Source organism: Diospyros lotus, chromosome 12 (assembly GCF_014633365.1).
Source record: "Diospyros lotus cultivar Yz01 chromosome 12, ASM1463336v1, whole genome shotgun sequence".
Lineage (NCBI taxonomy): Eukaryota > Viridiplantae > Streptophyta > Magnoliopsida > Ericales > Ebenaceae > Diospyros > Diospyros lotus.
The window spans coordinates 13,952,546-13,964,675 of NC_068349.1; the positions used below are offsets into that span (position 1 = coordinate 13,952,546).

General features: G+C 33.4%; 2 protein-coding genes and 1 non-coding gene across 3 annotated transcripts; 2 read left to right on the forward strand and 1 right to left on the reverse strand.

Annotated features, from left to right (window-relative positions):
• Positions 1-1,265: 1,265 nt before the first annotated feature.
• Positions 1,266-1,907, forward strand: LOC127787508 (blue copper protein 1a-like). Its single transcript, XM_052315568.1, has 2 exons — positions 1,266-1,428; positions 1,555-1,907. The coding sequence occupies exons 1-2, from the start codon at positions 1,266-1,268 to the stop codon at positions 1,905-1,907; spliced, it is 516 nt and encodes a 171-aa protein (XP_052171528.1).
• A 2,584-nt stretch (positions 1,908-4,491) lies between these two features.
• TRNAV-AAC (transfer RNA valine (anticodon AAC)) lies at positions 4,492-4,565 on the reverse strand. The gene has a single exon. It is a non-coding gene; the product is annotated as a tRNA-Val (tRNA).
• A 21-nt stretch (positions 4,566-4,586) lies between these two features.
• On the forward strand, positions 4,587-11,825 carry LOC127787303 (uncharacterized). Its single transcript, XM_052315277.1, is given in 8 exon segments — positions 4,587-4,751; positions 4,877-5,080; positions 5,705-7,012; positions 7,015-7,348; positions 7,433-7,573; positions 7,662-7,809; positions 7,897-8,142; positions 9,394-11,825. Coding segments are annotated over 6 exon segments (2,445 nt in total). The 5' UTR covers positions 4,587-4,751; positions 4,877-5,080; positions 5,705-5,715; the 3' UTR covers positions 9,673-11,825.
• The last annotated feature ends 305 nt before the right edge of the window (positions 11,826-12,130 follow it).

Sequence of the window (12,130 nt, forward strand, 5' to 3'; positions counted from 1 at the left end):
AACGTATTTTCAAAAATAAGAAAAAAATTTGTAAAGAAAACTCAGAATAATAAAAAATTATTTTGATTGTTTTTATTGCAAACATACTCAAAATTTTCAAAACTTGGAAAACGCTACAGATAAAAAAAAAAACTTATTTTCAATCATTTCAAAATAAATACTCAAAATACAAAAAATGAAAATAAATTTAAAATTTAAAAATAAAAACTAAACTACGAAGAGAACAACCTTAAGTTTGACACTTGTAACTATATTCTATATTGATATTTTGTACTTTATTTCATATCATATCAATGCAAGTGTCAGTCAAAAGTGTCAAATTTGAGTGTTTAAATAATATTTTTATAATATATATTAGATATTTACTATTTCTATTAAATAAGACAATATTATTATTCTTTTTATAATTATATCCCATCTTTAGCAAATACTTTTTAATGCAAAACTTATATAATTTTGTATAAAACTTTTAGATATAAACTATCATGTCTAGGGTAAATAGACCTTTAAATTTTGATAATTAGATTTGTCCATCTCTTAAACTTTAAAACTTACCCGATCAATATCTAAACTTTTCAACATTAGAGCCAAAATTCATAAGTTTGAAAAGTTTAAAAATTGATTAGAAGAATTTTAAAATTCAAAAATGTTTAAACCTAAATATCAAAGTTCAAAAAGTGTGTGAAGAATCTATTTTTACACTAATATCAAAAATACTAATATCAAAAATGTTACTTAAAATTTAAGTTTGACACTTGAGATAACACTCTATTATATTGGTGGCTTGTATTGTGTGTTATATTAATATAGACGCACAAAATAATAATATAAAATATTAAAATGAAGCTTACAAATAATATTACTGTAACAATATTATAATAATATGAAAAGTAGACTCTATTAATTATTTGTGAGCCACGACTGTTACATGCAAATCACAGAGCATAATAATAAATTAATCATCAACCACGCCAATTGGAAGCCCTACAAATTCCACAAAACCAGGTCAAGACTACACCTAGCTAGCTACTTTATAATTCGTTTGTCTTCTTGTTAACAGTCTTAAGTGATAATACAACAGTCCCATTGTTTTGCCTGGCCACTGTTCAGATGCCATGCCTCCATTAGCCGGCCGATTCTCTACTGTTTAAGCTTAAGCTACACAACTCTATAAATAAAATGCCTTTGCTTTGAATACCCCCAACCAGCTAAGCCGAGGAAATTAAAGAGAGCTTCATTAACATTAATCCACAAGAAATCTGGAGATGGCCTCGTCGCGAATCTTGATTGCCATTGCTGTTCTTGCAATGGTTGTTGCTCCAGCTTTTGCAGTTGAGCATATTGTCGGAGATGAGAAAGGGTGGGCTCTCAACTTCGATTACCAAGCATGGTCCGAGGGGAAAGAGTTTCGAGTCGGCGACAAACTAGGTATGTTGACTGAAACAAAACATTTAATGTAACTGCAATAAAATATTGTGTTGATTTGATATCGTAGTCTAATCATATATATGTTACTCTATATATATATATAATCCAAACTTCAATTTGGTGCAGTATTCAAATACCCAGAAGGAGCTCACGACGTCCTCAAGGTGGACGGAGCAGCTTTCCAACAATGTGCGGCGCCGGCCACGGCCGAAGCTCTGACCTCCGGCGACGACGTGATTGAACTGGCAACGCCGGGAAGGAAATGGTACATTTGCGGCATTGGCAGACACTGCGAGGCTGGAAAAATGAAGCTTGCCATAACTGTTCTGCCTGAGCGGGTTGAATCTCCGGCATCTTCGCCTTCCGGCGATGAGGCACCGGGCCCCAACTCGTCTTCGGCGGCCAGCAGGATTGCTTTGCCCAAGTATGCTGCATGGATGGCTGGGTTCTTTGGGATCGTCTTCATGATTATGGTTTGATGTTGGAGAAGCAATTTTCCATTTATATTGCTTTTTTCTCTGTTCTTTTGTGTGGCCGTGAGATGAGAGATCTTATTAACGTAATATGTTCTTTCCATGTTGCTGTTTTTTATTTTATTTATTTTTCTTTTCCTTAAAAAAGAATAATAGTAAATTATTTCTTTGAAGCTTGAATTTTGAGCCTCTTCACCTGTGGTGGATCTTCTATCCCTATCTTTAATAAAGAACAGAAGTCACCCGCGTGAGCAGCTCAGTTAGTCAAGAAAGGGGACACAAAGTGTCTTTCGTGGTGAATTTTAGACTAAGATCGAGGATCGAGTCTCGCAAGCGATAGTGTGAGGTATCTCTCTCTGAAGTGAGGGGGACTCCTTGTGCGCGGTGAGCTCGGGTCTAGCCACTGCATCCGGGTGGATCACCATGATTAACCTCCCCCACGTCCTGTCGAGCCGAGTGTGGGGGCGCTCGAGGTGAGCGATTTCACCTTTTTGACCAATAAAGAACAGAAGTTCTTGAAACACCCCCCCCCCCCCCCCAATGCCTGAACTCATCCGAAACAATAATTAAGCAATGTTTATAATAACTTTGTAATACAAATAATAAATCATAGTTATATACAATCAACCTAAATAGAGTTTACACTTTGTTACGATCTAAAATGGTTTTTGAACTTCTTTTTACTAGTGAGATGGGTAGAGTGGCAATGGCTTTATAGTTTTATAGTTGATTATTGGGCCGGTTTAAGGATATATGTAGTTTTAGACAAGAGTTATTTTGGTGATCTTTTAATAAAATAAATAAATATTAAAAATTATTTAAAATTTACTTTCTTTGATTTTTGAGATGCAAATCACTAATTTAATTTTTGTATTTAAGTTTAAAAAATAAATTTTTTTCAATTAATAATATAAATAAGGGGAAAAGATCTAAAAACGTAATAGTTGAATAAGTAAAAAATATAAAGAGATTACAATCAGGTACTACATATTAAAAAGTCATTAATTTATTTTTTTTAATACTTAAATCAGTGTGAACTCTTTTTTTTTGTTCAAAAAATTATTTTATTAAATTATCCTAAAATAACGTCACTTCTTGTCTCTTTTTTTTTTTTATTATTATTGCGTTATTAGTTTATACTTTACTATTTATTGTTTATTGTCTAATATTAACTAATCCGTAGATTTAGAGAGTTTGGGTATTTCCTTATCTAAATGATACGTCACTATTTATTGTCTAACATTAAAAAATGATCCTTAAACTTAAAGAGTTAGGGGGCATTCTTGTTCAAAATTGAATAACAAAATAAATAGGGTATGAATTTAAACAAAAAATATCATAAAATAAAATTAATAATTTTATATTTCAAAGAATAAAAAAATTAAATAATTAATAATTTTTAGCCCCTCTTTTTTGGGGGCCCTGCCTTAAGCCGGCACTGGTTGATTAGGTTCTATTTTATTATTTTGATTACTTTAGATAATTGTGTCTCAATTAGCCAAGAATTTTCATTTCATTATTGATTTATTTGGGTAATTGGGTCTCATCTATTTGGATTAGGGTATAATAATAGTGCAATAGATGTTGGTCATGGACATCATGAGCTTGTGTTTGTATTGTATACAATGTATGTAAATAGTTAACCAAATATTACTATGTAAATATTTAGAAATGGTGGGATAGATTTTTGGTCTCTCTTTAATCAAATTGTTTGAGGAATCACCGGTTCCACCTTAACTTTGATTAACAGAAATTGACACTCCCAATTAACACACAAGTCCAAGCCCCAAGCCCCAAACACCCCCCACCCCCATTATTATTAAACTTAATTGAGATTTAGTACAAAAATTTGTAAAATTATGCCTAAAAATCACTTACAAATGTGTAAATCAATTCTTATGTCATAATCTTAAAGTTATACGATTTATAACATTAAGGGTGTTCAAAAAAACTAGCTTACGTAAAAATCGATCGAATCGCATAGCATCGCACAGTTTTTTGAGTGACAATTCGACACAATTTGACAAAATCACAAATCATGCAATTCGGTTCAAAACCAAAACGTTCAAGTAATATTTTAATAATAAAAAATTAAAAATTAAATAATAAAATATAAAAAAAAGTGTCCCATATATATATTGTTTTATTTGATATAAATCTCATCTATTAAATTTTTTAGTTTAGTTTTTAAAATATCTTATTTTAACAAGAAAATGATTTGGTGTATTTTGCTAAGTGCATGTCAAATCGTAAAAATCAAACCACGTCAAATCATAAAAACTAAGTATTCAATAAATCGCAAAAACTGCACTGCAAAATGTTATGTAGTTTGATTTTATAAGAAAATTACATATATAGTTTGACATATTAAAAATATAGAAAATCAGTCAAATCAAACCGTACACACCCTTATTCTAATGTCACATCATATTTTTACTTAGATTTGGACATTAAATAAGTTATTGTATAAAACCAGAAAGGGAAAGTATTTCTATTTCTTTATCAAAAAGGGTAGGGAAATGATATTTTTATTAAAATTTGTAACCTTCTAAACTAACTTCTTAGCACAAATTAAAAAGACAAACATTGTTGGCGTCGCCCGGGCTCGAACCGGAGACCTTCAGTGTGTTAGACTGACGTGATAACCAACTACACCACGACACCACTGGTGATAACAAGAGAAAGTATCAACTATAAGAAAGAACAGAACATTTTTCTTGTCTGTTATCTTCGACAATTCGAAGCATCTTTCAGGTTATGAACTGAAATCAACTCTACCGACAGGAAAGTGGTTGACGTAGAGCTTCTGATACTATCCTCATGTTTCTTCCTATGTTTTAACACCCGAAGGTATCATCTATCAATTATCTTTACAGTTGGGTTTTCTTTTTCTGTTGCTTATGATGTTTGTTGGATGAAATGAATTGATCATGTTGAGTTTCTTTGCACTCAATCGGATATCACATTTGTACCAGAAACGGAAAAAGGAAAAGAAAGGAAAGAATCTGCAGCGATTGAGCGTGCGTTGATTTCAGCTCGTACTGCTTGAAGTCATTTATTAGTAACTGCCATCCTGGTTCCTTGCCTACTTCCTGTTTGATGAAATGTTTCAGTGTGTGATACTTTTCGTCCGCTAGGTTGGTCATTGCTGGTGCAAGAGTTTGGTATATTTTCACTAGGTAAGCCAGTATAAAGGCTGAGAAGATTCTTTTTTGGTTTTAATCGTATCTGCTAGACACCAGAAAATGACAGGAAAATTCATGTCCATTATAAAGCTTTTCTCTAACGTTTTTCTATTTTATTTTGGTTGTATCGAGATGAAGAAGAGTTAGTTTCCCAGTATGTTATTCAGTATTGCTTGGGGTGTTCACCTCACAGTTCTAACTACAATTTCATGGAACTTAAGGAATCCTATATAATAAATATGGTCCTGTAATTGTATGTATATTGCTATACGTAGATCTATTCTATCTGGGCTGTCTCATATCTGTTAACAGGTGCCCAGTGGAGCAGGCAAATTCTCATCATCTTTTTCTCATTGTACTTTCTAAGAAATCAGGTATAGCTTTTTAAGGGTGTTGGTGAATATGGAATGGCAGCTTAGAGTCTTACACTGTATTGACCATGGGTGAATCCTGGATGGAAATTACTGCAGAAAACTTTTGTCTTTCCATCTGATATATTCTGAGAAAAAAATTCAATGTTGGTTGACGATTAGGCTGCCTTTTTGTATGGGCATTAATGCATGCTGCTTTTCCATGTTTAAGTTGCCTATTTTAATCAATTTTCTTCCTTGTTTTCAGGGTAGCATAATATGGCTAGACAAGCACGTGCCATCTTCCTTGAAGAATGGTTGAGGAGCAACAGTGGTAGCAGCAGCAACATCAACTCAAGAAGTTCTGCATCTTCTGCCCGAGCCATAATTCAAGCATGGGCTGATCTTAGAAATTCTCTTGAAAATCAAGCATTTCATCCTCATCACCTTCAGTCTTTGAAGACACTGCTTAATTCCCAAGCGTCCCTTTATGTTGCAGATCCCCAAGCCAAGCTTCTTATTTCCATTATATCCTCCAGAAACATCTCTCTTCCTCCTGAATCTTATCGTTTCTTTTTTAGACTTCTTTATATCTGGGTCAGGAAATCTTCTAAACCATCTTCAGTACTGATTGATTCTGCTGTTGAGGTTATATCTGACCATTTCTCTATGCAGTTTGATTCTAACAAGATCTCTTTCTACTTCTCTGAAGTAGTTCTCCTCCTGGGCGCCTTTACTTTTGTGCCTTCTGTTTCCAAAAAATCCAAAACCTTTTGCTTGGAATTGCTCTCCAGGTTATTGGAAGAGGAGTACCGATTGATTGGTTCATCTGACCTGCATATTCCTAATGTTCTAGCTGGGATTGGTTATGCTCTATCTTCTTCTGAGAATATTTACTTTGTTAGAATTCTAGACTCTTTATTTGGAATTTGGAATAGGGAAGATGGACCTTCTGGTAGTGTGTCTCATGGGCTTATGATACTGTATTTGACCGAATGGGTTTTGTCTAGTTACATAAATTCACATTCTTTTGAGAAAGTTAATGATTTTGCCAAAAAGGTTTTAGAGACTCCAAATCCACATCATGCCTCATTTGCCATGGTCATGGCTGCAGCTGGAGTTCTGAGGGCTTCAAGTAAATCTCTCCCTAATGCCCTACAACTTAGAATTTCTGCAGAGAAAAAGATTGAAACTGTTGCCTTAGACTTAATGTCTGAAACTGGTGGTTTCACTAACTCAGCTAGAAAGAGCCTTCTCATGAATTGTATTGCCTTAGCTTTAGCTAAGAGCAGTACAGTTTCGTTTCGAGCTTCCCTGTTTGTATGCCTTGCTTCAGTGTTATTGACTGAAATATTTCCCTTAAAGCATTTTTATACAAGGGTTTTTAAGTACCTAGATGGAAGTTTGGAACAGTTGAGTTTTAATGAGGTCAAAGACCATTTGAATAGCACCCCTTTTAAAGAAGCAGGGGCCATAACTGGTGCTCTCTGCAATCAGTATGCATCAGCTGATGAAGACAGCCGGAGTATAGTGGAGAGTCTGATTTGGGACTACTGTCAAGATGTCTACTTGGGACACGGCAAATTGCTTTGATGCTTCGAGGTAGGCAGGATGAGTTACTGAGCGACTTAGAGAAAGTTGCTGAATCAGCTTTCCTTATGGTTGTAGTTTTTTCATTGGCTGTCACAAAACACAAGTTAGACTCAAAATGTACTGTAGAAATGCAAATGGAGATTTCTGTAAAGATATTAATTTCATTTTCTTGCATGGAGTATTTCCGGCGGATGCGATTGCCAGAATACATGGATACAATTAGAGCAGTTGTTGTAGCCATTCAGGAGAATGAGTCAGCTTGTGTCTTATTTGTAGAATCTTTGCCATCTTATCTGACTTGATCAATCAACCAGGTAATGTTTATAGGTATTGATGCATTTGTTCCTAAGCATAGCAAAGCCCTCTTGAGTTACATCTAATTTTAACTTGTAGGATGTTCCAGCTTGCAGAAAATGGGATACACGTGGTCTAAAGATGAAGTGCAGACTTCTCGGATCTTGTTTCACTTAAGGGTTATTCCAACTTGCATTGAACACTTACCTGCCCCTATATTCAGAAAGGTGGTGGCTCCAATTATGTTCTTGTATCCTATACATTGCAACTAGGTTCACTGTGAGGCTTATTAGTTAAAAATCATATTGAATTCAGTTCCTTATTACATAGTTAATTAGATACATGTGTCACCCTAATGGAAAAGTAGCACGTGCCTCTCATTCAGTGTTTGTGGCATTTGTATCGTCTGGGAAGGACTCAAATGAGGATGAAAAAGTTTTTCTGAAGGAGCAACTTGTTTTCTATTACATTCAGAGATCTTTACAGGTATTTACTTCTCCCTAATTTCATTTTGATCAAGTCTGAGCTTTATCATGTCAAAGTAGCATTCACTAGTTGTTGATGTAACTATAGGGGTACCCTGGGCTCACTCCTTTTGAGGGGATGGCTTCTGGAGTTGGTGCCTTGGTTCGTCATCTTGTTGCTGGGAGTCCATCTATATTTTACACTATACACAGCTTTGTTGAAAAAGCTCGCAATCTCAGCCTTGAGGTTGTGGCCAAAGATGCTGATCTATGGAGGAATTGGCAAGGAGAGCTGGAGCCTTGTAAAAAAATCCTTGATTTGCTTATAAGACTCCTTTCCCTGGTGGATATTCAGGTAAATGCTAGTATATGCTTAGTGTCTGTATCTGTTCAATTGCTTAACTTCAATATGCTGCCTTGTCTATTTTTCCTCTAATAGATTAGTTTCTGTTATAACAATAATATGGTTTGAATGCGTATACTTTTATACAATTAAACATTAAAGGAACTTTAGGAGTCAAAGAAAGGATCAAAATATTGTTGCAATGTGGTATTTATTTTCTGTTGTTTTTTATTTTTGATGTTTTTCAATGGTGCTGTTTTAGTTAACTTAAAAACTTTTCCAAAATGTTTTGGAAGCACGGGGGAAATAGTAAAAGATATTGACAAGTATTAAATGTTTGAAAACAGAAATTGATATTTGTATATTTATATAAGCTTAATAATTAACAATTGAATGCTTTTTGAGTAATATACATCTTTCTCCATAAAAGTTATAATTAAATAATTTGACAATAAGTTCAACCTGCTTTTAATTAATTGTACGAACCATGAGTCATATATTTTTTAATATGAATAAGATTTAAACAAAAAAACTTACAAGGATAACAATAATTTTGACATGATTTTGAACAAATGCTATGTGATTTCAATGTTTGGGAGGCTACTGAAACATGGTTAATTTTTTTTCTTTTCTTTTTTCAGTGACAACATTAAGAATAAATGTTATGGAGAATAACGAGTTCTAAACATTTTAAGTTAAAAGTTATTCTTGATAATTCTTTAGTAGATAACCAAAAAAAAAAAACTTAGGTTTTAAGTTGTAGGGAAAAAAAAATAATGATAAAATTTGTTAAGTGTATCTACTTGTAACAAAAAAGAAAATGAAGAAATATACCCAATTTCTCTTTTATTTTGATCGCTTCTCCACTTTAAATTTTGTTGAACTTTCGATATATATTTTAAGGTTTTTTTTTTCCTATTCTCAAATGTACTCTTATAATGAATTTCTATATCCATCCATATTCAAGAACAAATCATTGCTTTGGGGTGTTTTATAATGTTTCAGTAATGCTTCAAAATATTTCGTTGAAAAAATTGAAATTTCAATTGTCTGGTAAGTTTTCATTTTATTCTCTAAGGAAATGGAAATCTATTGACCATTAAGGTGGAAACTGAATGAGAGTGTTCCTTGATCAAAGGAGGAGATTTGCATCCTGATCAGTTTTAACTGCTTATTACCTTCAAATAGTTGTATATACAAGGATTTGTTCATGGTAGTTATTTTGAAAGCTACTTGCAAATCAATGACATACTTTTCTTACAGGTCCTACCGAGTTTGATGAAGCAATTAGCACAATTGATTGTCTCATTTCCCAAAGATGGCCAGAATGCGATTCTCAATGAGTTATATGACCAAGTTGCAGAATCTGATGATGTTACACGCAAACCTACATTAGTTTCATGGCTACAGTCATTAGCATACCTTTGTTCTCAAGCTATTGATGGTGCTGGAACATCGAAAGGGGTAGGACAGGAAGAAAATGCTTCTTTTGCAAGGACCAGTGATCAATTAAGCTTGAATGGAGTTAATGCAAAGCTCTAAGGTGTGATCTGCAGCTAATCTACCTTATTTTCTTTTAGCTTGTTTGGTTCAATGTAGTTGGTGTTACTGATGTAGGACAGAAAACTGAATATTAGGAATTACTGTTTTTTTATTTTTTATCTTTTGTTTATTTATTAAGTTTTTTATTTTGTTTCCTAATTTAGTTTGTTTTTTCTCTGGTTATTAGGCTCCATTAAAATCCTAATATAGTTTCTTTCCTATATACAGTAGTTTAGGTTGTAATTGAAGTTAGTTTTTATGATTGATATTGATAATAAGGTTTATTGATTTTCAGTTTGTTCTTCTGTTCTTTCGGGTGCATCTGTTACACTATCATTGATCGACAGATATTTTGGAATTAAGACATTTCACTGGGCATGACTTTTATAGGATTATCAGAACTTTTTGCAGTGATGGCAATTATATATCTCCTTTAATTTATAGTGTGATCAAGGGATAAAATGCAGTCGCACATCATTGCTATTTTTACCTCTAATCAATTATCTCAATGACACACAAGAAACTAATCTCTCATTCTGGCACCTGCCTGTAGAAGGTTTCTAACACCGTTTAGAACTTAAAGGAATTGTTTTAACATACATTGACACCAGAGAGAAGTCAAAAGCCTTATAGGAGCTAAAAATATGTCTAAATCAACTTACAATCTTTTATTTTTAGTGAAGGCTTTAATCCATTACACAGATGATTTTGACTGCATTACAGTTTGATTTAATCATACTTTGTGAAGTAGGAAACTATTAGGTATATTAGGAGGTATTAGACTAAAAGTTTTAATGATGTTTTGTCTTCTATCCTAAGTCTGTTAAATTGTTCACATCTCATCTAAAAGTTTAAACTGATAGATAAGAAGGTTAACTTCTATCTTTTATATTATTATTTTTACTCTTAACATGACCCTTCACGCGTTTTTAGGCTCATTGCATAATTGGTCCAAACATATACAATTAGTGAAATATTGGGTTAGCAATGAGTTTGAACTCAAGACTTTTGCCTACTCTAATACTATATTAAATTGTTAACACCATCTCATCTAAAAGTTTAACAGTCATTGAAGTTTTAGGTGTTAGGCTTCAGTTGACAATCATGGTTAGTATTGTTTTTCTTGATTAGTATTAAGATAAGATAATCGGGCAAATTTACCAGGATATGTAAAATATATGAAGTATTCATTTCAAAACCAGTGCAAAGAAAGAGTGGGACTGAATAAACCAAAAGATTATTGACATGCTTAATCAATGAATCGATCAAAATGAGATCCACTATGTTGCCCCAAAAGTCACATTGACAATATAAATTTATGCAAAAGAACAATATGGCAAAATCTTAAGTTGAATCCCCTCCCTAACACAATCTAGCAAGGGAATTACGAGACAAAGTTCTGACACTATCTTCATAGAGAAAAGTTTCATGAGATGGCGGTAAGTGAATATAATTGATATTTGTGTTCTACCACATAGTTGATTTTTTATTTTAAATTATTTGTCTGGGACATGCTCTTGTCAATAATGATGATTTTACATACTTATGTAATTCATCTTGTATGGGAATTTATTACAATTGCATATGTCTTGTAATGTATATATACATCCAAAAAAAAGTAACTTAATACCGCCCGACACTTGTATTATACTGCCCTAATGACAAATATGGTATTTTTTCAGGTATTATACTCACAGCTCTGCTTAAAATGCATGTTATGATACATTCAATGCAATTCTCGTAGTACAACCCTAACTATTGTATGGAATGATGTGATTTATCATGAGTCGTTACATATATGGATATGAATTACAACTATATCATCATGACATTATATTTGAAAGCAATTCTCTTTGCATTATAATTTTTCACCAAAGAATTTGCCTGTTTTGAATATAGTACATTAAAACTCCGCCTGGGGATGTTATCCATTACCGGTCCCAAGCTCAGATAAAGGAGGAGGGTTGTGTTAGGTAGCCGACAGCCAACGTAAAACTTAGTCGGATCCAAAACATGAACTCTAGACAAATTATGAAAAATCGTTTGGGCGTGGGCATAACCCTTCATAGTGACGCGCTACACTGCCCCCGTGTAGTGACAAGTGAGCTAGGGCCGCTTCATCGGCGCCCGGATGTAGTGATAAATGAGCAAGGGTTCCGCATTTGCTTGGACGGATGTGGGTAAAGAAGCTAGTCCAAAATCAAAATCAAAATCAAAACCAAAATCAAAATCAAAACCAAAACCAAAATCAAAATAAAAAACAAAATCAAATTCAAAGTCAAGGCCAAAAACAAAATCAAATCCAAAGTCAAGGCCAAAAACAAAATCATAGATTAAGGATTGGGTCATGGAACATAGGAACATTAACAGGCAAAGCTATGGAAGTGGTGGATGTGATGATTAGGAGAAAAAATTAATATTATGTGCCTTCAAGAGACGAGATGGGTAGGGAAGAAAA